Source organism: Aplysia californica, unplaced genomic scaffold, assembly GCF_000002075.1.
Source record: "Aplysia californica isolate F4 #8 unplaced genomic scaffold, AplCal3.0 scaffold00544, whole genome shotgun sequence".
Lineage (NCBI taxonomy): Eukaryota > Metazoa > Mollusca > Gastropoda > Aplysiida > Aplysiidae > Aplysia > Aplysia californica.
The window spans coordinates 464,099-486,957 of NW_004797814.1; the positions used below are offsets into that span (position 1 = coordinate 464,099).

At 39.8% G+C, this 22,859-nt stretch overlaps 1 protein-coding gene across 2 annotated transcripts in view; it reads right to left on the reverse strand.

Moving 5' to 3' along the window:
* Positions 1–5,415: 5,415 nt before the first annotated feature.
* LOC100533217 (nitric oxide synthase-like protein) overlaps positions 5,416–22,859 on the reverse strand; it is a 21,786-nt gene continuing 4,342 nt past the window's right edge. The window contains exons 2-10 of one of the 2 annotated variants that reach the window (XM_013087084.2): positions 21,125–22,005; positions 19,159–19,336; positions 17,471–17,599; positions 16,718–16,885; positions 16,028–16,242; positions 12,782–12,913; positions 12,016–12,132; positions 7,182–7,299; positions 5,416–5,890 (exon numbers count right to left, since the gene is read on the reverse strand). In XM_013087084.2, coding sequence (XP_012942538.1) covers positions 5,658–5,890; positions 7,182–7,299; positions 12,016–12,132; positions 12,782–12,913; positions 16,028–16,242; positions 16,718–16,885; positions 17,471–17,599; positions 19,159–19,336; positions 21,125–21,982 — 2,148 coding nt within the window. In that variant the 5' untranslated portion in view covers positions 21,983–22,005 and the 3' untranslated portion in view covers positions 5,416–5,657. 2 annotated transcript variants of the gene reach the window in all.

Below are 22,859 nucleotides of genomic sequence, written 5' to 3' on the forward strand. Positions count from 1 at the left end.
TATATATATATATATATATATATATATGTTGTTTTTTTTATTTTGATGTTTAGTTGTTGGTTTTGTTTTGTTTGTTTTTGTGTTGTTTTTTTTGTAGTTGTTGCTGTTGCTTTTTTTTTGGGGGGGGGGGTTATGATGATTACGATCCAAAACATGTACATGTACCTTGTATTAACCTCGGCCATAAATGTCCTCTCTATTTGTCTATTTGTGGGAATACAATTGACTTCTACTTTTTATTTGCAAGTTCCAGTCTATTGTGCAGGCGACTCGAAGGTGAGAACAAATCAATTCATAGTTGCTGACGTGGTTTTGTTGTTATTGTTGTTTTTGTCGTTTCTTCTTCTTCTTCTTCTTCTTCTCCTTCTCCTTCTCCTTCTCCTTCTCCTTCTCCTTCTCCTCCTTCTCCTTCTCCTTCTCCTTCTCCTTCTCCTTCTCCTTCTTCTTCTTCTTCTTCTTCTTCTTCTTCTTCTTCTTCTTCTTCTTCTTCTTTTTTGAGAGTGGGTGGTTGACGGGTGCTCTGGTGTGGTTTGCTCCTTCTTTCCTATAAAAAATATATCGTCTCTATCCCCCCTCCTACTTTTTAATGTTTGTTACTCTCTTGTAACACCTCTTATCTTCGGCACATATATGACCTTATTGTGTTGCAAGTGCCGTAAAACTCTTACAAGAACTACAAGAAATCTTCTTTGAGCATTGAATTTAAAAGGTGAGCTGCATCGATCCTATCTATCAGGGCTAACCAGGATGGAACTTGGAAGAGGATCACAGCAGACTATCTGTCCCCGAGGTTTTAGGCACCCGCATAATTTAGCAAAATTTGATCATTTTTTTGGCATAATTTCTGATTATTTTCCTTTATCATTCTTTGTTAAAATTAACAGAATCGAAAAATTTCACATGCTTGGGCCCAGTTTGCATAATTTCAGAATTTTTACTTGCATAAAACGACGGGGACAGGACTATGGTAGGCCTACTGATAAAATAACTTCCCAAAATTAAATAAAGGGAATCAAACTCATGTTGTTGGAGGTTTTTTGTTTTGTTTTTGTTTTTTGTTGGGGGGGGTTTTACGAACAACGGCGAAGAGCCTAATTAATACACACCATGGTTGCCACATGCCACACCAGTTACAATCCCATCAATGCCAATCTCCAAATCTTCATTGCCACCAGCATTTACAGCAGCAACTCCACCAGACTTGGGATCAGCATTACATTTTTCAGGTCCAAACCAGCACAGAAGAAACAGTTTTACAGAACCCTGTTATCGAAACTGTAAGGTTTCGATATATATAGTAGACAAGGGAAAAAACCATACAAATTCATGGGATCAAGACCCTTTACAAAGTTGTCGTTATAATTATTTTAACAGCACAGTTGGTGTTTCCGCCTGATCTATCCCTGTCGATAAGCCTATATTATAATATTATTATGGGGGCTCTCAACGTCGTGGTCTAGAAATACGGTGTTCGCCTCTCATTCAATAAATCAATAGGTCCCGGGTTCGAAACCTAACAGCGACGGAATATTTTATCTTCTAAAATTGTCTTTTTTCACCTCCTTTCCTGCCATCTGTCGGCCCGTATAGCTTCTCTTGTAGCGTCAGTGGGGTTGGCCACGTTTCCTGTCTCAGGGCCCTGTGTGTCCTGCAGTGCTGAAGGATGTGTTCCACAGTTTGGTCCGCCTCTCCATACTGGCATTTTGGTGATTGTAGGCTACTAGCAGTGGCAGTGGGTGAACCTAGATTTGGGTGGGGCTTAGGTTTCTTCCACTTCTTTACCACCAAAAAGCAAGCAATAAGAACAACACAGTGATGATTTTTCTATACTCACGGCGAGCCACGGCATTTTGAGAACCATTCAAACGAGAAGAGTCACCTTTGTCTGCCATCTCTTTGTTCTACGTTAAATTCTTCTGCATGGTGGGGGCGAAGCCGTTTCACCTCCAAATTTCTCTAATTAGTTTTTATTTGATTATTGTTACATCTCAGCGGCACAAACACACAGCACTCCAATCACACACCGTGTATGAGGTGGATTGGGTCGTGTTGTTGCAGAAAATAGAACGCGCCTAACAAAGGCCCAATGGGCGCACAGGTAACTGTGTCACTGGGGGAAAGTGTGTCGTAAACTTTCACCACATTGTCAGGGCTGGGAGAGCGTGAGCCCTCTGTGCAGTGTTATTTTTTTCAAGTCTTCTACCTTTTTACAGGAGGGGTTTCATTAATGAGAGACCGTGGGAACGGGCTGGTTGATTGCTGAGCCCTAAAGACATTTGATTGGCTGTTAGGTTACTATAGATGTAAGCGGGGACAACAGTGATTGGATAAATGAGCAAGCCACCTAGTTGATCACTCTGTGTTCATTGCGGTCGATCAGAACAGTTTCAACTGCTTATTTCGTTATTTTCATTTGCCTTGGGATAGACTTGGGGGGTGGGGAGGGGGGCTCAAGCCCGTGAGCCCTTCACTACCCACCGCCACTGGCTACTAGTTTAAAACGTCTGTGCATGATATGTTGTCTCAGTCTTGTGTGTTATGTTCTTAGTCGGAAGATAATCACTTGTTCTTGGCGGGACAGCCTATGGTAGCCATCTGGCGTCTGTGGTGCCTTAAATAGTGTATTTATAATAGTTTTTATTTCTGTGTAGTTGACGCTGTTGTCTGATTGCTCTTTCTATGCTCCTAGTTTGGCCACCCTGTCAGCCAGTTCATTCCTAAGGTACCACAGTACGACGTAATCCACTGCAGCATGATCCTCAGGCGTGGGATGTCCTCAATTATCTCTCGCAGCCTTGGTAGATTGCCAGCAGTGATTACCTGCAGTACTGGAATGGCATCTGTTAAGAATACAAGTACAATTGTACTTGGCCTTTTGGGTCTACCACATCCCTGATGTTTGCTGCATGTGTTAGAGCCCCCATCTCTGCCCTGTAGTTTGTACAATGCCGCCCTGTTGGGACTGTCTCTGCTTGTCGTCGTCCATTTGGGAACTGTACGTACATTCCCGCTCCTCCTCTTTTCACAGCATCAGTGGCAGATCCGTCCGCATAGATCCTTATCTAGGCTTCTTCAGTCCCTGAGAAGGCCTAGACCCTTATCCATGCTTCTCGGGGGTATCTTTCTTCAAGCATGGACAGGGTGAGGGATTTCTTGCTCAGGTCACTGTGGTCATCTTTTGTGGTGAAAATTGGGATGGAAGTGTGTATAGGTATTTAATTATGTTTGTGTTTTTCATTTCCCATGATGGTGCCTCTGGGGTATGGTTCAGCTGGTAGATGGTCTTGTAAGCATTTTTCTGCTTTCTTTGATGAAGTTGGATCTTTTAAGTCTTATGTTGTTTGATCTGGCTGTTCTTGTGTGCCTTATATGATCCTCCATAGCTGTGGCCTTGGTGTACTGCATGGGGGCCTTGCACTCCCATCTTCGCAGAGCTACTATAGGTGTTGTTTGCTCCTTTTTTTCTATATAGGCGTTGACCTCATTGCTCCAGTGATTATTCGGAGAGCCTAGTTTTGCACTTTTTCCAGAGTGAATCTGTGAGTCTGTGCTGCAGTCATCCATGCACTGGATCTGTACTCGAGATGGGGCCTGATTGCGCCCAGATAGACCTGTCTGAGTGTTTTCCCATTTGCTCCCTACGGAGTCCCAACTAGTTTTCTCATGTCAATTAAAAACGTACGAGGAAGAAACTTAGGTAATTTCTTGAGTGTAATACATGTAATAGACACTGTGCCCCCAGGTATTTCTTCATGTACTACTACACAGCAGATATTCTGGCACTAAAATCGGTTCGTACTTCTGTGTAGCAAGACCACAGTGTGAATTTGTATAAGTTTTGGTCAAATAGGTGGAAATTCATGATTGTATTACTATTAGACACGTAAAAGTTGTATGAGAATAATTTACAATTGCAGAGTCTCAAAATAATTCTTACCGCTATGTGTACAAGGTGGATTAAGGATTAGAAATGCAGCTTCCTATCATCTCATCTATTCTGTCACATGTATGTCGTTCATACTGCAAAAACTTGACAGTTTTTGTTGAGTTGAGCCGTTTTTTGTTTTTTGGGTTATTTTTAATATTGACTTTTTTTTCATCCACACTTGTCCAAACAAATCACAATTCAGCAAAGGCGACTTCAGAACATGCAACTCCAACAAAATAACCAGACAAGTTACTATGTTCAAAATTCATTCTTTTTTTAAGACTCAACAATAGCAGAGATAATCACCACAAGTACATGTACAAGGATCATAGAGCAAGGATACACCTAAAACTAAGGTTGAAAAGCACCAAAAATTACACACACCGTGAGCAGACCCCCCGTGACCCCGATGTGATAAGGTGCTCAGCAGAGAACCCCCCCCCCCCCACACACAAAATGAAGCTAGAATTCCCATGCTGGTGTGCCATGTAATATGAATCTGACAAGCCAAACAGAAGGAGCACAGCTTTAGTATCGAGTGAATGTGGAGAGCAGCATAGTACATGTATAGTTAACAGCTAAAGGAACCAAGTCAATGTTGCTGACAAGTTTGGCTCTAAGGTTTAGTTTTAGAAAGGTTTAACTGAGCTCGCAACTGCATAAGGTCATACGAGCGTCTAAGGGTGGACGTCAACAGAGAAGTCCAATCAGGCTTACTCTTAGTTTTAATAAGAGTTTTTTACGGCACTTGCTAAAAATTCCTGTTATTACTGGATCCCTGTTATTACCCGGCTTGTTATATGGTTTCCACTGTATGTGTCAGGATGCGGTGGAATCAGGCACTCGTCAATTTTTGGGTATATGGGATTAATGGTATTATTTTAAAGGTTGTTCTCTTGGGGAAAAAAATCCATATACCTGGAATAGAAAGGCACCCCAAAATAGCAGGTCACAAGAGAGTGACAAACATACAAAAGAAGTAGAGGAAAATGACAATAGTAAGGATCAGGAAAGAAAAAGCAGCAGTTCCCTGTTGTAGATCAGGCACAGTTATGAGCGTGACATGAGTCAGCCCATTTGCAATTCTACTATGCTTGAACGAAAAATGTCCCCCCTTTGGGAATGGCCTAAAGACACTTCAGTCAGTGGCACCGCCTCGGGCGGTGAACTATCTTGTTATGAACGATCTTTGACAATAGAAAGCTATCGATGTAACCCAATGTTCATGGGATTCCAGGCTGCCGCAGCACTGCAAAAGGGAACTGGGGAAAGGAGCCCTGGAAGCCATTGAGGTAAAAGGTTTCTCTACTTTAACTTCCAGGTTGTCGGGTACAATAGCGGTGGGTTTGTAGTGCGCACTGAAACCACCAGAAAACGACCCGACCCGACGACCCGACCCGTTTGCGCTAGCAGGCACCCTCTTTAAGAAAGAAGGAAGGAGAGAAGACAAGAACAATAAACCAAGGTAAGAATGCAAGCAACACAAATTTACATTAGAACATATAAGTTTAATGTAACATTCTACCGCTAATTTTATTATCAGGGATAACAATAATAACATTTGGAAAGCAAAGAGACTATATTTTATAGTTTTTATACCCTCCTCCCTTATGTGTACACACACACACACATACACACACACACAACCACACTGTGGGGCATGTAAAAATACATTAGAAAAGACAACTGATGCTTATTGACAGTAAATGAAATCTTTATTTAAGTCTTTTTAATTTTTAATTCCATCATCCCATGTTTCTCCCAACCTCATCAAATTTTTCCCGCTCATGGCAGAGCCCGGAGGAGTAGTTTTGTAGAAAGGCGTTCCGCTGATTCTCTTTCCCCTGAAATGGCTGAACTGAGGCAGAAGTGAGGGTTGCCTTAGGTGCAAACCTTTGGCGCCAGGAGTGTAAGCTCTCAGTGTCACCTCGATGTCTGGTTTTGCAGCCACGGACACCCAACCTGTTTGGCAGAAGAAACCATAGAATACAAGTCACTGAATATATTTCATTGGGAACATGAGCAAAATTGTTTAAGTTTAACTAGCAACACGGCAAGGTTTTTTCAGAGGCGAGCCCTCCAAATTTAGCATTCATCTTTGACAGGTCCAAACCAAATGGGAAAATTCTTGTAAAATCCCTTTAGCAAAGGCACAATGTCGGACAAAGTTGAGCCTGCTATCCCTAACCCACAATCTTAAGAAAAATTAGATTAGAGGTCCAGTGGCCTAAACACTTTCATTGCTCAAAGGATACAAAACAAAACCAGGATGGAGCACCGAAGGAATTCTTTGTTCAGTAACAGACTTAAAGTTGATGGAAACAATAGAAAACAAGTTCTTGGAAATGATTTTTTTAAAGTGAGTTTTTTTCCTATAGAACGTGTTCACAAGGCAAAATAAGTTGTTTTTTGCACTTGGCTGTTTCATGATATAGGGAAAAAACAGATTTTTTTTCTGAAACTATGAGCTTCTAAATTCCCAAGTGTTAAGAGACCATAACTTTGGAAACACAGCAGCTAGGTTGGTACTGTTTTCACCCTCGTGTAGGGGCTTGTGAACATCTTTAATTCGATCCCATCGTGTTATATTACCAAAAATGCCAATGTGATTCATCAAGGCGAATAGGTACTCATTTATTTATTTCAAAGTATCAGCTGAACAAGGTGCTGTCAGGAGATAACACATTATGACATAAATGGAATAAAAATCAAATAGTGTAAAACAAATGCTCTGCACTTGTGTGTTTCACTCGGTGTATTCTTATATTACAAAACATTGCCATGCCAAACAATATCTTACAAAAGACTCTAGCACATTTTCAATCATATTAAGTTCCCTCTGTCACTCAAAATGCATTTTCGGTCATCAGAAACAATGAAGATGACAGCTCAATAAAGCCTGCCATGTGAAGGTCCACCTACAGTTCCACTTTTTGTTTTAGATGGTCAAGAAAAGAAAGGTTGTCTTCAGTATCAAACTCAATAATTCCCAAAAGAGTTTAGAAACTGAAGTCTCAAAAGACCTGGAGTAAAATGACACTTATTACAAATTAATCTCTGAAATGGGAGCAATATTTAGTATGTAGTATAGTATAAGGTTTTACGGCGCTCGCAACTGCTAAGGTCATAGGAGCAATATTTAGTATGTAGTATAGTATAAGGTTTTACGGCGCTCGCAACTGCTAAGGTCATAGGAGCAATCTTTAATATGTAAAAAAAAGTATTGAAGCATATCGGTCAAGAGGTCACATACCGACTGAGGACAACTGAACGTCAGCAGCAGCTTCCAGTGTTCCCCTTCCTTTCACGACAAAATCCCGCGCTGCAAGAGACGGTAACTTTGACAGCTTTTGTTTGTCCGCCATAGGAAGCTGAAAACACAAAAATGGACTGATCATCTATAGCAAGACTGTTTTTGTATTTTTACCTACTTAAAACGAGTTGAAGGTCAAACAAGACTATTTGCAGTCTCTTTCTTTCTAAGCACTTCTGTGAAGGAACTCAAATTACAATTTACGGATACAGTCGAACCAGGGTAAGACGAAATCACAAGGGAGCCAGAAAAAAAATTCCGTCTTAGACAGGGGAATTTATGGGGAGATGGAAATGGAGGGTCAAAGGACCAGCCACTGGGATCAATGATCGCTTTCCGATCGGCAAGCAGTGGTCAAAACTTCACACCTCTCAAATGCTAGTGCTATCCTGTCTGATAATGACATGCGCCAGTCTTACTTATCCAAATTACAACCAGTGCTTGCCTTTCATAGGACCACTGTTTCACCTATTAAAAACAGAAACGTTTTCCGCCCTTAGCCCCATCCACCAGTGTAGCAAGCAGTCAACCAGTGACACCCCTCACTGCCATCATGTAACAATGATTCAAGGAACTCTTTTCTCGGCTGGCCGTACGATCAGGGAAGCAAGCATCGGTCAATCTAATTTCACACCTCTGGCTTCTGGCTACCCAGGAAAGCTTCCGGCTCTCTACTCGAGCACTCTCACGGGCAGTCTTGAGATTTCACACCCACACTACCCTGACCATCTGCATCGCTCAGGGCTCACATGATGGGGTAACATCTTACCGTACAAGAAAACATGCAGTGTACCCGCTCACGGCGTGGCCAAACTGGAGGGCTGACTGGCAGCCTCAGTGTGCATGCGGCTACGCACGCAACAAAAGGCAAACTGTAGAGAAACTCTCTCTCTCTCTCTCTCTCTCTCTCTCTCTCTCTCTCTCCCTCTCTCTCTCTCTCTCTCTCTCTCTCACACACACACACACACACACACACACACACACACACACACACACAAACGTTATAGGTTAGCACTAATTAATGAAGAACATCCGATACATTGCCTCAAATTACATATGTACTTAGGGTGAACTCTATCATCGTCAAACGTTGATCATTTAATACCCCACCCCTTCCTTATTCAGGATGTCGCAGAACATGAATGAGCTTTAAATGTATCCGCACTTGTACAAGTGTTAGTGAGAAACGTGAAACAAAAGAAAAATACTGATCCTTGATCTAGATCTAGATCTATGAGTATTTAAACAAACCGAAAAAAAAATGTTTTCATCAATAGGCCTATCTATGTGTACTATGTTTGCTGGTAAAACATAAATAGAGGGAATACTTCAAGATAAAAGTTAGAGATTTTGTAGTACTGCTTGGCGTTAACCGGAAAGAAAACATAGATCTAGCCAAAGGAAAAACAAAGTGAATAGATCTATGTCACAAATGACAAAATTGTATGATTTTACATAGATCGAGTGTCTGTAGAGCAGGAAGTGACCAATAATAATAATAATAATAATAATTGCATTTATATAGCGCATATCCATGCTCAAGAGCATGCTCTATGCGCTTTACAACTATTATTACCCCGGCAGACCCTCTGAGAACACTCAGAAACATTCTCGGCTTTCGCGGAAGCATACAGTGCAAGCTGCGGATTTCACGCGCTCAAACACTATCAAACTGACAAGATCGTTCACTGTCTATAGCCGGGTACCCATTTCCACCTGGGTGAAGAGAGGAAAATTTGTGCAAAGTGCCTTTCCCAAGGACACAACGTCGGGCCCCTGACGGGATTCGAACCCACGACCTTACGGTTGCGAGTCCGAGAGCCTAACCACTAGGCCACCGACGCCACAAGGTACTTACTGGTGTTACAGTCTATAGAATTCTAAGTGAGCTGGGCTTCAGTTTCACTTTGGTGTGATAAACCATAAACATGTTTTAGTTTGCAGAAAACATGTAAGATCAGAGAATACAGAATAATTGGCTAGCAGCGCAGTTAGATATCAAAGAAGCTGGGGGGGGGTTTTATAGTAGAGGGTTTTACGGTGCTCGCAACTGAAGGTCATATGAGCGCCAAGGTGTGGGTGTCAACAGAGAAGTCTTTTCAGGGAATCAGACTTAGACTGCTCACCTCTCTAGCTTCAACAGCACAAGGTCTGCTTCGACTATCAAGGCACCCCTAAATAGCAGGTCACAAGGGAGTGACAAACGTATAAAAGAAGTAGAGGAAAATGACAATAGTAAGGATCAGGAAAGAAAAAGCAGCAGTTCCCTGTTGTAGATCAGGCACAGTTATGAGCGTGACATGAGTCAGCCCATTTGCAATTCTACTATGCTTGAACGAGATATGTCCCCCCTCTGGGAATGGCCTAAAGACACTTCAGTCAGTGGCACTGCCCCGGGGGGACCTGTTGTGGCAATATACACTGGAGAAGGTAATAATATGTAATCTGTGAAAGGGAATCATGCCAGTTTGTCACAGACCCATTTTGTCACATGCCCACGACCCTGCCTCGACTGTGCCCTGCATGATGGAAATTATCACTGACACTCCCAAAAAGAGTCAGTGAATGATTGATTAACAGAATGAATTGAATTTTATTATTCTACTGTTTTTAACGAAAGACCATTCCTTGAAATTTTACAGAGCAATTTGCTTTCATTTGCATACAAAAAGGAAGAAATATGAACAACACAAGCTGAATTGATATATATATAAAAAAGGGACTATCTTTACAACACCAATTTGAACGTGGAGAATAAAAAAAAAACTAAAGTTACGACTACAGTGTTAAAGTGCTGTAATTATGACTGTCATCAATACTCAACTACTTAAATGAAATTGTGACAAACTGGTCAGCCCCCTGTGAAAGGTACCGTATCGAGTACTTGTCTGTTGAATAGGCCTACTTTTTCATCAAAATATAGTAAACTTGAGCAAGAAAGACATTTAAACGAGAAAAATAACAAAATAGATAAATAAATAATAGAATTAATTAATTAAAAAATCAGCAACTCACATCCACTGGAAAATGCATATATATTTTATATATTTGGTCTCCTTTATTGGTCCCACAATCCACTCTAATGTTGTGCCTGCCTTCGTTGATTTGGACGAGAGCTTCGTTACCTTCCTACTCGATCCAGTCTTGAGTGACTGTTGCTGCTGTTCTGAACAGCAAATCTTTTCAGGAAGATGTTGGCAATGAATGTGAAGGTTTTCTTAGACACAGCAAGATTTAAGTTAAAAGAGTCCAAAAATGATTGTAGCCAACTGAGCTCGACAGAAACTTGAAACTGAATTTGTAAAGAAGTGAAGAGCTTCAATTGTCCATCCTCACTTGCAAACAGGTGCACATAGAACAGTAACCATGTATGTATGTCCTTTTCGCTGAGAGCAGAGGATTGTAAGCTTTATTTTATCCTCATCCGTTGCAACTACACCATCATGTGTTGTTGAAGTTTTTAACAATGACAAAGTTTTTCTCGATAATTACTGATGTTTGCATTGCAGAGCAAGTCAGCGGCTTCAATGTCCATTCTCCGAAGTCACTGGTGGAGTTTTGAGTTGTTCTTGAATGAGCAACATTACGCAGTGTAGATGGGGTACACTAGGAAAATACTGGGAGGAACAGCAGGAGATGGATACCTAGATTTTCTGATCATAGGAGCACCGGGTGGTCAGTGTATAGATCTACTGCAAACACCCAAATGCCAAATCACTTCCATTGTGTTTCCAGTTGAGCCTTGGTATGCTGTCGACCCACTTCTTACATTGCTTGGGGTCAGTAGGAAAGGAATACACACTGACGTCCTTTTCCGATCCTCTTTTACTGTCATACTTTGGGACCATCCATATATGATGGCACACTTTTTTGTCATGATGGCTCTTGCACACACAATAAAACACACTTTTTATCCGTCAGAAATTCACCTTGTAGGCCTACACATTCAAAACAAACCTCTATCTTAGTCTTAGTATAAATACCAGTACAAGACAAGTACCGGTAACAAGTGCGTTGCATTAAATGCATGTACACGCACACTAATAGGCCTACACACAAGGTAAGACAATAGGCTTTGTGCCTAATTGAGCAATTAAGTTTCGCGCGAACAATGTGGTGAGCGAATGTAACGCAAGAACCCAGCCTCACAGATTCCTGCCTGAGAGGCCTGTCGGGACGCATGGTTTCTTGTACGCTAAGGGTAACATCTACCCCCAAATTGCACCCCTACTCCCCTTCCTCGCCCAGCGGCATGGTCTCAAATCAAGGCTGAGCAGGCAAAGCATTTTCTGTCTTAAACAGGTGAAACCCTCGGAAGGGAGCAAATTTTTCTTTCGGTTTCCGCGTTGGACAGGTTTCCGCTTTATACAGGTAATTAAAGAGGAATATATCAAGGGGGGATCGGGGAGATTCCGTTAAGACAGATTTCCGTTTTACATAGGTTTCCGTTAAGGCAGGTTCAACTTTTTGTATTTTAAAATTTTAATAAAAGTGTAGCAACTGTGACTCCAAAATACAATCTCTTATGATTCTAGGTTTGCCAACTTTTTCAAAATCAACCATATAACATCAGATTACATATAAACAACAACTAAAAAAATTATATCAAGTGGGACTGGATTTAGTGTAGGGTTGAAGTGGTGGAGGCTAAAATGTCCCCTAAAATTTCTGATTGCCAAATTCAGGACAATCTGCAAAAATTCGGGATTATGCCTGTGATTATGCTACATTGGATTAGGGCTCACAATTTACAACGAGACTCAAACAATCATACCAGTAGTGTCTCAGATCCAACATACTGCTCGTAGTACCCATCAGCCTCCACAGTAGGACCAATGCGAATAGGGAGAGCAGATGAGGAGTGTACAGTGAGAAACAACGGGACATCAGCCTGAAATTGGTATAACAATTTAAGTTATGTTAACTCCTCACTTATGTAATACTAAGCATCATCTGCATATGAATGGACAGCAGGAAGCCTTCCATCACCATATATAAAGAATGAGGAAGAAGAAGAAAAACAAGTGTGACTTAGTACATCCAAAAATATTAGATCTAGTTGCTAAAATTTCTAAAATATCAACTGATGATTCTACATCAAGGGTGACAATAAAATTTGATGTTAAAGACATTCTGGACAATTATTTGTCACAAAGAACTACAACTGAAGATTTTGTCAAATCCCCCTATTATTATGATATCATTGTATTTCAATGGTACATACTATTTTCTTGGACGAAATGGAACAAAAGCATCTTGACAAAAAATAATAAGTAAAACTATGGACAAAAATAACAAAGGGACTTGACTCATCAAATACAATCAATTATAGTTACAGGTTACAGTTATTTGGATACAAATCACAGCCCTGAAAACGAAAGAAAATCAAAACTTGAAACGAGCAATTGAAGAAACATTAAGTCTGTCAATTTCTTTGATAAGTTATCACTTCCTTTAGGTTTTCCATGATTTTGTACTCATCTCTCACAGCTTTAGATGCATTGACTTTAATTCCTCAGCGCCTTATCAGTAATGGATACCTTCAGATAGTCTATTCTGGCCAGTCCTGAGATAAAAATAGTTTGTTGAGGTTGCAGAACAACAGCTCGAGGGATTATCATTGAACTTGGGGTTAGCTGAGTGCATTCATCTGGGCTTAATAGATTCATGATCTGCAGAAAAAAAACAAAAAGCATTTACACATGAAACTTTGATCAGATATTACCATTTTTTTCACATGATGGACACTTTACACATTGGGTTAAACTGCTCCCTCATCTCCATTAAATGTGTGCTTCTTTCTTCCAAACCTACTGATAGGTAAGAATGGCAATGTGTAAACCTTGCAAAGATTTAAACCTGCTTGTACAATACTGAAAGGGAAAGCCTACACAGCCAAATAGTAGATGCCACATGCCAATCATTCTACAGATTCACAACAATGGTATAAAATTTGTGTTGATGGTTTTCTTGCACCTACCAGACAATCCATATCCAGTGTGTTTATTTATTGTCTCTCCCCTAAAGGCATGAAGAAAAATTAATATGACTAATGTTTTCCCATCATTGTTGCCCACTGATCTAACCTGACGTGACCCCCTGTTCATGATCAGATATTACTCAAATGTCAGGAATGCATGAGTTGGTATCCGTTGAAGAACACATCTGTCTGGACACGCAATATGACTTGACATCGCTGCTAGGTTATTGCAAAGCTTGATAAGCAATGTAATGATCCACATACTAGCTGATTATATGTGGCTCAGATAACAGTTATTCAATGAAGCATTGACAAAAATCGTAAAATGTTGTTACATAAAACATACGATACGGCATGACTTTGAAACAGGACCCACTGTGTTCAAAGTGTGAGTAAAAACATTTAACCACAATAACTAATTAATTTTCTTGATTATGAACAGAATCCAGAAAAGTCATGATTACTGATTTGCCCACTTGCAAGTGCTGCATCAGGCAGAAAACTACATATAAAATGTAAGATAGAATACATAGTCTAGCACGTACATAGTGGTGGGTGGTTGGTGGGTGCTCTGATGCGGTTTGCTCCTTTTTTCTTATCAAACAAATATCATCCATATCTCTCCTTCTTTTCTTTGAATGCCACTTTCAAGTTACATCACTGACCTTTGGCACTTATAAGAACACTGTGTTTCAATTGCCATAAAACTCTTACTAAAACTAAATTTAAACACCTAGTGGACACTGGCACTGCCAAAAATGTACATAGCAAAGATTCTCAGGTCCTGAATTTCCATGAATATATTCTTTATATTCAACTTATGCACATAACTTCAAAAAAACATGCATGCCAAACAAATTGGTGTTAGCTAGGGTAGATCTTATTAAACATGAGCACACATTTCGTTTATTGAAGTTGCCGGGGGGGGGGGGGGAAGGTGAGAGTGTGAGAGTGAGAGAGAGAGAGAGAGAGAGAGAGAGAGAGAGAGAGAGAGAGAGAGAGAGAGAGAGAGAGAGAGAGAGAGAGAGAGGGAGAGAGAATGTGTAAAGTGTCGGCCAAAGACCTGTCTCTGATAGAGACAGTGAAAGCCAAGGACGACTTTATAGTATACATCACAAGAGTGCTCAGTGGTAGATCTAGCCAGCACGCAAGTTCAGTCGCACATTGGGGAGTCTGCAGTTGAGCGAAGGCATGTACATGCATCTGGCATTTCACCATGTTTGTCCGCCAGCTCCTTCTTTAACAGAAAATATCCACTGCACAACTGTGACAACAGCTTGCTTGCATTCTAACAGTGCTGAAGCTGAAAAGTAATGAAAAATCTGCCGGGGGTCTGGGGGCCGTAGAGGCCCCCTCAGGGTCCCGGGACAGCGTCCCAGTGGGGGTTCAGGGGGCGACGCCCCCAAAGAAATTAAAATTTAGTGCTTTTAGAGGGTTACAAATGGCATTTAGGAGTCTGTTTGAAGAGATTGCCTACAACCCATAATGTTTATTTATTCGCCAACATTTTGTCTAGTTTGATTTCCTCACCAACACATCTTTCCATTGCTGGCAATGTTTAAAAGCAGGTTCCCCTTCCGTTGCTACTATAATTCAATTAATTTGTAATCGCACCATAGATAGAAGGCAAACCTGGAAATAATGAATAGATATGTACCTTCACAATACAGTTACCCAGCGTATACCCTAATTTTCCTCAATTTTCACGTCTAAATGTCGCATGTCACAACCTCGGAACACCACTTCGAATTATTCTTGATTTTAATAGTTTTAGCACAAATTTCTTTCATCACGGCCCTTATCGCGTTCTCGTGCCGTAGAATCTTCACGCTGATAATTTCTCAAGATTTAGACAATAAATTTGCAAGCAAGTTTCTTTCTGACAGTAATTTTCCGTCTAAGATCACAAGTCAATTTACTTGATCGACGCGCATATTTTCCAGCCGTGGCAACAGTCCAATGATAGACAGACGGAATGCGTGAATGATAGAAAGGAGGAAACTGGCACAAAAAGTTTGCCAGATTTTGATCAATCTGCAGGTAAAAATGTACTGCCGACCAACCCGCAATGAACGCAAGGGGCATAGCGGAACAATGGCCGATTGCAGGTAATGAGCAATCTGGCAGGTCTCTATAACATAAACTTATTGCCGAGAGAATTACCGTAAACATCCATAACTTATACTTGACGGCACAAAGTCAAGTACGGATCTTTTGCTACCGAATTTCGGTAGTCCTACGCTGTCGCAGTTTTTTACGGAGGGAGTTGATAATGATGGAGGAACAAGTACGGAACAGGCAGAAAGTACTGATTTCCGTAAAAATACGGAAGAGAGGAAGCACTGAATTCTAAAAGCTACGTCTTTCTGAAGTTGTAGTAGACAGTGGACCATGGTGGAACAGAAAAAAAAAGAAAGCTTCTTGGTTGAGTAAAAGGGGCTGACCCTAGCACAGACGGATAAAATAATTAAGGTCAAACACCTAAATCTGTTAAACATGCCACTATAATCCCAACAAGCATATCAAAGTGGTATAGGGAGCATAAATCTTGTAGAGTTTTGACCCAATTGTCTAACTTGGTTTATATTTCTTGATAGTTAGAAATTTGTACACAGCAACATTCGTACATTTCGAAAGGATTTCCTTGCCACCAATTTCACAATGTGCATGCTAGATCGAGTATTAAAATTTAAACACTTATGTATACCTCCTTTATACATAGGTATATATATATGTATATCCATGTATACCCTGAATTGTTATAGATAAGCCATTACAGAATTTCTTTTCGAATTTTCCATGGTACCTGATCAGGATTTATAATGCCTGGAGTGTCATAGACCCAGTAGCTTTCATCAAACTCTTCTGACTTGAACTCAGATTGTTCTTCGCTCTTGTCAGCTATGTTGAAGCTTCCATCATTTCTGCCCTGAAAGCTGACCACATTTTGTCCCCAAGCAACGCCCTCCTCATCTCCTTCAATCTGGGCTGCTGTGCGGACATCTGTCGTGTTCACATCATCTGGCATTGATGAAAAATAAACAGTAGAAAATTGGGATACTACGTCAAGCACCTACATATTGATGCTAGGGCCTACTACGCTCCAACCATGTAATTGGAAAAAAATCTTTATTTGGTACTAAAACAATTTCCAAGGTTGACTTGTAGGTCCTCAACAAAAACCAGGATTCAGCGTTTATTAAAATAAAAAGCTAAAAAGCACAAGAGTACTAGTACTGTGGGGTAATATTTTCTGTCTTCCATTGCCATTAAAATCAAAAGATTTTATAAACTCCTGTTGAAAAATTATTTAAAAACCAGTTACCTGGTTTGAGCACAAAACCATCAATATATCATCTCATACATGTAGACTTACAGATCAACAGGAACAATACAAACAAGAGATCTGTGTTAATCAAGAAGATACTTTAAGGTATATTATATCTTGACAAAGTAAGAAAAAAGACATCTATATCAAGACAAACCATCCAAATACCTGTCAGCTCCCAGCGTCTGTTATGCCTATTATGCTTTCTCTGTTCTCTTGCTATCTTTTCAGATTCTAAACGCAATGCCTTTTCCTGCTTAAGACGTTTGAATCGAAGAGCTGCAGTTTTGGACGAATGGCGCATGATTGGGAACTTCAAGAGATTCAACGTGGTGCCTGAAACAGGGATAAGCAAAATGTCTCTAAAAAAGACACTAGATTCTAGAAGTACAATATATTAGCATTCATTCTATTTCATTTAATAACAGGTACACTGTCTTAGGATAGTATGGACTATTTCTCAACAACAATTTTATTTTCCCATCGTTTTCAAACCACAAGTAGAAGAATATGAGTTCTCTCAACGTATATTTGGTTTATTTTTCTTAGTAGTGAGAGCTCTGATAATTTTTTCATTTTGCAACAGAGACACCTTATTAATGCAGTGTAGACACCATTCTAAATGTCACTGCCCAAAATTAATAAAAAATTATGGATAAGAAGGGGAAATGTATAATGTATGGGCTAAACAGCACTTCCAACACTGTAAGATCAATAAAGAGGCAGGCCCCTGATGTTAAGTCCATCTCTGACAGACTAGGCCAAGTGGGATGTGAGAGCAATGAAAACTGCCCAAATAACCAGAGCACCAAAGTTCAAGAAAGACCAGTTTAAATAAGACTTTTAAGCTATTTTCAAGTTTGTAAAACTGGACTTCAGTGTAAGCTAAACCAGTGGTCACGGACAACAAATTTGATTTACCTGGCCATTCAGATACAGTAGCTCTCTGAATGAGATCTCTCGCTGTGTGTTTACAGTAGTCTGAACTCAGCAAAATGTTGAAAAGAGAAGATTTCCCTGAGTTGGCAGTGCCAACAATGTACACATCAACTGACAAAGAAACAAAATTACATATTTTTTATTTACACATGTCATAACATCTAAATAATGTGTATACAAAACTTTCAGTAATCTAACATATTCTTTCCTATATATTCAAGGTCACAAAAATATTTGTATAAATGTGAGCACAGAAAAGGCCAAAATATCAACTAAACAAAAAAAAATTATTACAATAAATGAAATCTGAGTCAATGCTAAATACAAGTATCTTCATCTCATTTTAACTGAAGATCAAAGCAGTATACATTTTCACTTCACACAAAAGTGAGTTCTACCATTAAAGAATGGCATCCGGCATCTGAAAGATTGCAACAGTGAACTTATAGTTGTATACAAAGATCCTGATTCTCTAGTCTGTGCCACTCTCATTTAACCTCTTCGTTGCTGCGCCCGTAGAATTTACGGGCCTGTACTGTGTAGCGCTGTGCCTATGGCCCGTAGAATTTACGGGACCGTGACACCAATTGACTCCCCAAATTGTTTTGATACCAATTATAAGTGAATTTACTGCTTAAAGTTTTTAAATTATTATTGGGGTACCTTCCCTTTATGTTTACCATCATTTCCCCCCCCATTTGAAAGCATCAGATTCAGATTTTAGCTGAAAGAGAAGATTGATCTAGATCTAACACATCTACAGCACAAATGATTTAATGGCCATAAACACAGATGGACTTACATGTATATAGATCTATATATATGTATTGTACAAGTGTTGTATAAGGTAGGAAACGTTTCTTGTCACTATCTCTTTACCTGCAGACACTCACACAACACATATTCCCCTTCTTTTTGGTTTCAGTTTATCGAATGTGTGTTGTTTTATGTTGTTGTGTGGTGTTTTTATTGGCATCATGTTACTAACTTCAACCTTTCTCCATCTGTCTCTCAATGAAATCCCCCTACAACTATATCAATAGAAACATAGTTCAAGGTAGAAGGAAGAATCAGAAATCTATGAGAAAATATTCATAAATAAAAGAGTTTTGGGAGGTAGAGTGGGGTCACCTCTGAGCCCCCTTGGTTCATGGGATTCCCCTGGCACAGAGGCCTATTTACCTGCCGCATTGAAGGGGTTAAGCTGTGGCCTTATAGATCAAAAACACTCCTGACTCCAAATACACCATCCATACAATATTGATAATGATATCAAAAGCATACATAATTATTGTTTGGAGGAACTTAAAAATCAATCAGTCCAGACATAATCTTTCATTCAATATTTTTGACAATTTAGTGTATTATGTGGGTATATATTTATTATCATCTCCCAAATCACACCATCATCAACACCAAAAGGGAAGTGTGTCATAGAAAAATTGGTAAAAATTGTCCAAACGATGGGAAAATGTCTTCTTCAATTTCATTATTTTGACAAGTGCCCGATTTCACCACGAGGCCTCACAAATATGATAAAAAGCCTCTGTGAAATTAAAAAAACAACAGTACCACCATCTCCACCCCTCCCCCACCCAAGACCTAAAGTACCTTGATTTGCTCTTCCTAAAATATCCGTTAAGTATCACTAAAATTTCGATTCAATATACCCTTTCGTCTGTAGAAGGAAAACAGGGTGGATATCAGCTTCTCCATCCCAAAACCTGTCTTTGCACTGATCAAGTTGAAGGCTTTCACATTTTTCAGACCAGAATGCCTGCAAGCCTCTTTTAGCCGTTCCTGCGCATTTCTCAAATATTCTGGGCAATCAGGGGCCAGCAGATCAGCCTGTGGGTAGAGAAAGTTGTAACTCAGGGGGCTGCCCAGAGAAGAACATAAGTTGTAAGTTAAACAGTGAAACTCAGGATTCTCTGTTTTGTTTAATCCATTAAAATCAGCAAAATAACTCTGATTCAACTAACACACATAAAAGAGCAAACTCAGATTCAGCGAAGCTGCTTGCCTAACAAATAGCCCCTGCTGATGGGATTTCATGCATTTTTCTCCCCAATGAAGTTTATCTACTCTATTCCAAAGGACCACTGATTGCAACAGCATCATGGATCATTACATGCTTAGCCAATTGCATACATCTTATGCGTCCAATTAGAAGCCTTCTGTCTCACCAACATGCGTGTTGTTAACTTTGCACGTGAGACATGCCATGTTTTAGTGTTTATCTGTGTTGGGAGATGTCGGGTGTACGGCCAGCACACAAGTGGCTATTACTGCATGTGTCTAGGGGGAGGGTGGGGGAAGGGGTGCACAAACATTTGGGGTGTAGAACATCCGCACACTTGCAATCACAGCAGAACCAGACCCCCATCACCTCCCTCCCCTCATTCCAGCTACTGAACAATGACATGCTGTTCTGTGGAAACAAACGTTGCAGTATGCACATAGGTTCTACACTACATTACAATGCAACCTGTTGCTCACATTGTTATAACCAATACTCAGATTCAATTAAATTGAAGGCCGGGCCAGAGTCTGCTTCAACCCAACATAGTTCTGCTTAAGATTTTTTTCTTCTATGTCTTTGTAAGAGAACTATTGGTTATGTGAAAACTAATTTCTAAACCAAAAAGAATTTTGAGGATTATGACATCAAAACAATATCTTCACTCGCAACCCTTAAGTAACATAAAAACAGCAAAACAGAAGAAAGAGACATGACAACATATGTGTTTCACTTGTGGGACAAAGAGTCACTGCCGGTGTACTGTTGTCTACGTTTATCACACATCAATAGACCAACACACTGTATACAGCCTTGTGACACAAGAATAGCAAATGTACGTTTGCCTCACAACTTTTGGTTGGTCATGGCGCATTCTTTTTGCAAAGCTAGTTCACATAGGACCTAAGCATGAGCTTGTGATAGTATGTGGTGTGTTTCTTGATGTCAGGAGCATTGGGCTTTCTCACTTCTCTTGGCAAGCGCAGAGCACAGTACAGTGTGCAGTGCAGTCAGCTGATCTTCTCTTTCGTCTGTTTGGCAGATTAAGCAAGCTAACAAATGTTGAAGAGAAAGCACAATCTGTACAAACTGCAGCTCAAATTGTAGTCACTGAAACTGAAACTGGTAGAGGAGAAAAAAAAATTCAAAAGCATGGCATTCCAAATTATGTGCTGCTGACAATCATCATTATTTCAGCAGTCTCTCTAAACTGAAAACCCGGCTTTACCAAAGAAAATCCTGATGTCCCAAAGACACTCTAACACTCTCTATTCCACTCTACTCTAACACTCTTGACAACTGACAATCAAGGATTTTTTATTATGGAAAAGTAAGAAAAAGAAACAAACCAAAGCAACATTAAGCAAAAGGGAAATGAGTCTTGTCCATTTTTGTTCAGCTGGATGTATACAAGAGTGAATAAGGATTGACCATCACCCATGTCATGCTGAAAACACTATACCACTAACAGTACAATACCTTGACTACATCCTCTACAACTAAAGTGAGGGACAAATTCACAAACATCTTGTTTTGAAATTCATAAATAGAAAAGTCTTCATCTTCACATTTGACAAAATTTTGAGAAAACTGGAATGATATGGGAAAACTTTTACCTTGTTTCCAACAACAAGAAGAGGGTGCTTGTGTCCAATATAGTCTGTCAGGTTAGGCACAATGCTCCCTTGCATGTCCATCAGGTCAACAACTATCACCACCAGGGAGCGAGTTGGTCGAATCTTGGAAATCATCTCTGTATACTCCTCGGGTTCTGTTTTAACCTCAACAAAAGCATTACAATGCTGCATGTAGTAGCACCTCTGACAAATGGACCGCTTCAGCTCACGTTCAGTTAATAACTTGAACTGTTCACTCACCATGAAACCAGGCAAAGTTCTGTTGTGGCATTGTAAATGAGCTCCACAGCCAGTACAAGGAACCCTACTCGGCTCTACTGATGCATCCTCAGTCCCATGTAGGGGTGAGAATTTTTTAGGCGTCTGAAAGTCTTGTTGAAAAGCAATGAGCTCAATAGCATTTTCAAGATCTGACGCAGAATCTACATCAGTCTCCTCTTGAACCAGATCCCCCATTGAGGAAACAGTGCTTTCAGCATCATCTGTCATAGTTTGAAGTCGTGTTTTGAAAGAATTTGTTGTCACATCATTTGCTGTAGTCCCTCTCAACAGTGCCGACCTTTCAGATGGACTCCTCACATCATGAGGCTGAGATTGAAGCTGAAGCAGCTTTCGAGTCACCAAAGAAATCTGAGGGGCCCAGGCCTTTTCTTTCTTGTCCTTCTGTCTCACATCATCATTTGGTTTATTTTCAACTTGAAAAGCATTGAATCTTTGAGAGGATGGAAACATCTTCACTGAGGCAAAATATCTCCACCGTGAAAATGACGTGCATGATGTAGAAAGCCAGTGTCTTCTTGATGTCATGGCTCGAAGCATTATGCACTCACCTGCCATCTTGACTTCTTGTGGTAATAAAACTGTGAAGAAAAAAAAATTGAAATGAAGAATACACATTGCATTTCATGAAATTCAACATTGTACATGAATCAAAAAGAACTTTTGCATCCTACAGAATGAGCACTACATCAGGTCTTGCAGAAAATATGGTGTTCAAAAGAGATTTTTCTTTACCGTTTATTAAAAGAAAAACAGAAAATAATAAACAGCAAAATTCATTGCCTCTCACTGTGGGTGAAAAATATCTCTACATCTAACAGAGAATACAGAATTAGAACCATTACAAGCATGGTAGGCATTCTTAAATTTTATTTTTAAAAGTTTGTTGAACGTCTCAACTCCTGTAAAATTTACAAACAATGTCCATGATACATTGTTATCCCTCCTTTTTGTGGTGCTTCAGACATATATGTGATGTATCATGGTGAAATCAGGGGCTCGTCAAAATGGTGAAATCGAAGAAAAAGGCATTTTCCACAAGTTTGACAATTTATGTCAAAATTTTGTTTTTTGGATTAAATATCTTTTATGTTCAAATGAAAATTCATTTCCCTGTGAATTTTACTGAAAAACCTTGTTTAAAGTAAAGGCACAAAATATGTAGTTTTCAGTTTTCAAGGATTGATCTTAAGCTATTGAAGTTATCAAACTTTGGCGGACATTTTCTAATTAATTTAACCACTGAAACCAGGCTACCTTACCTTCTTCAATAGCAAATAAATATCTCGACTTATGATTCAGCTAGATGGATATTTTTTCACTGAAAGCAAGGCAAAAGAATATAAGCTTTCAGATGGTATCAATAGCTCCCCATGCCCAAAAATTGACGAGTACCCGATTCCTCCACGTCTTGACACATAAATACATATTTATA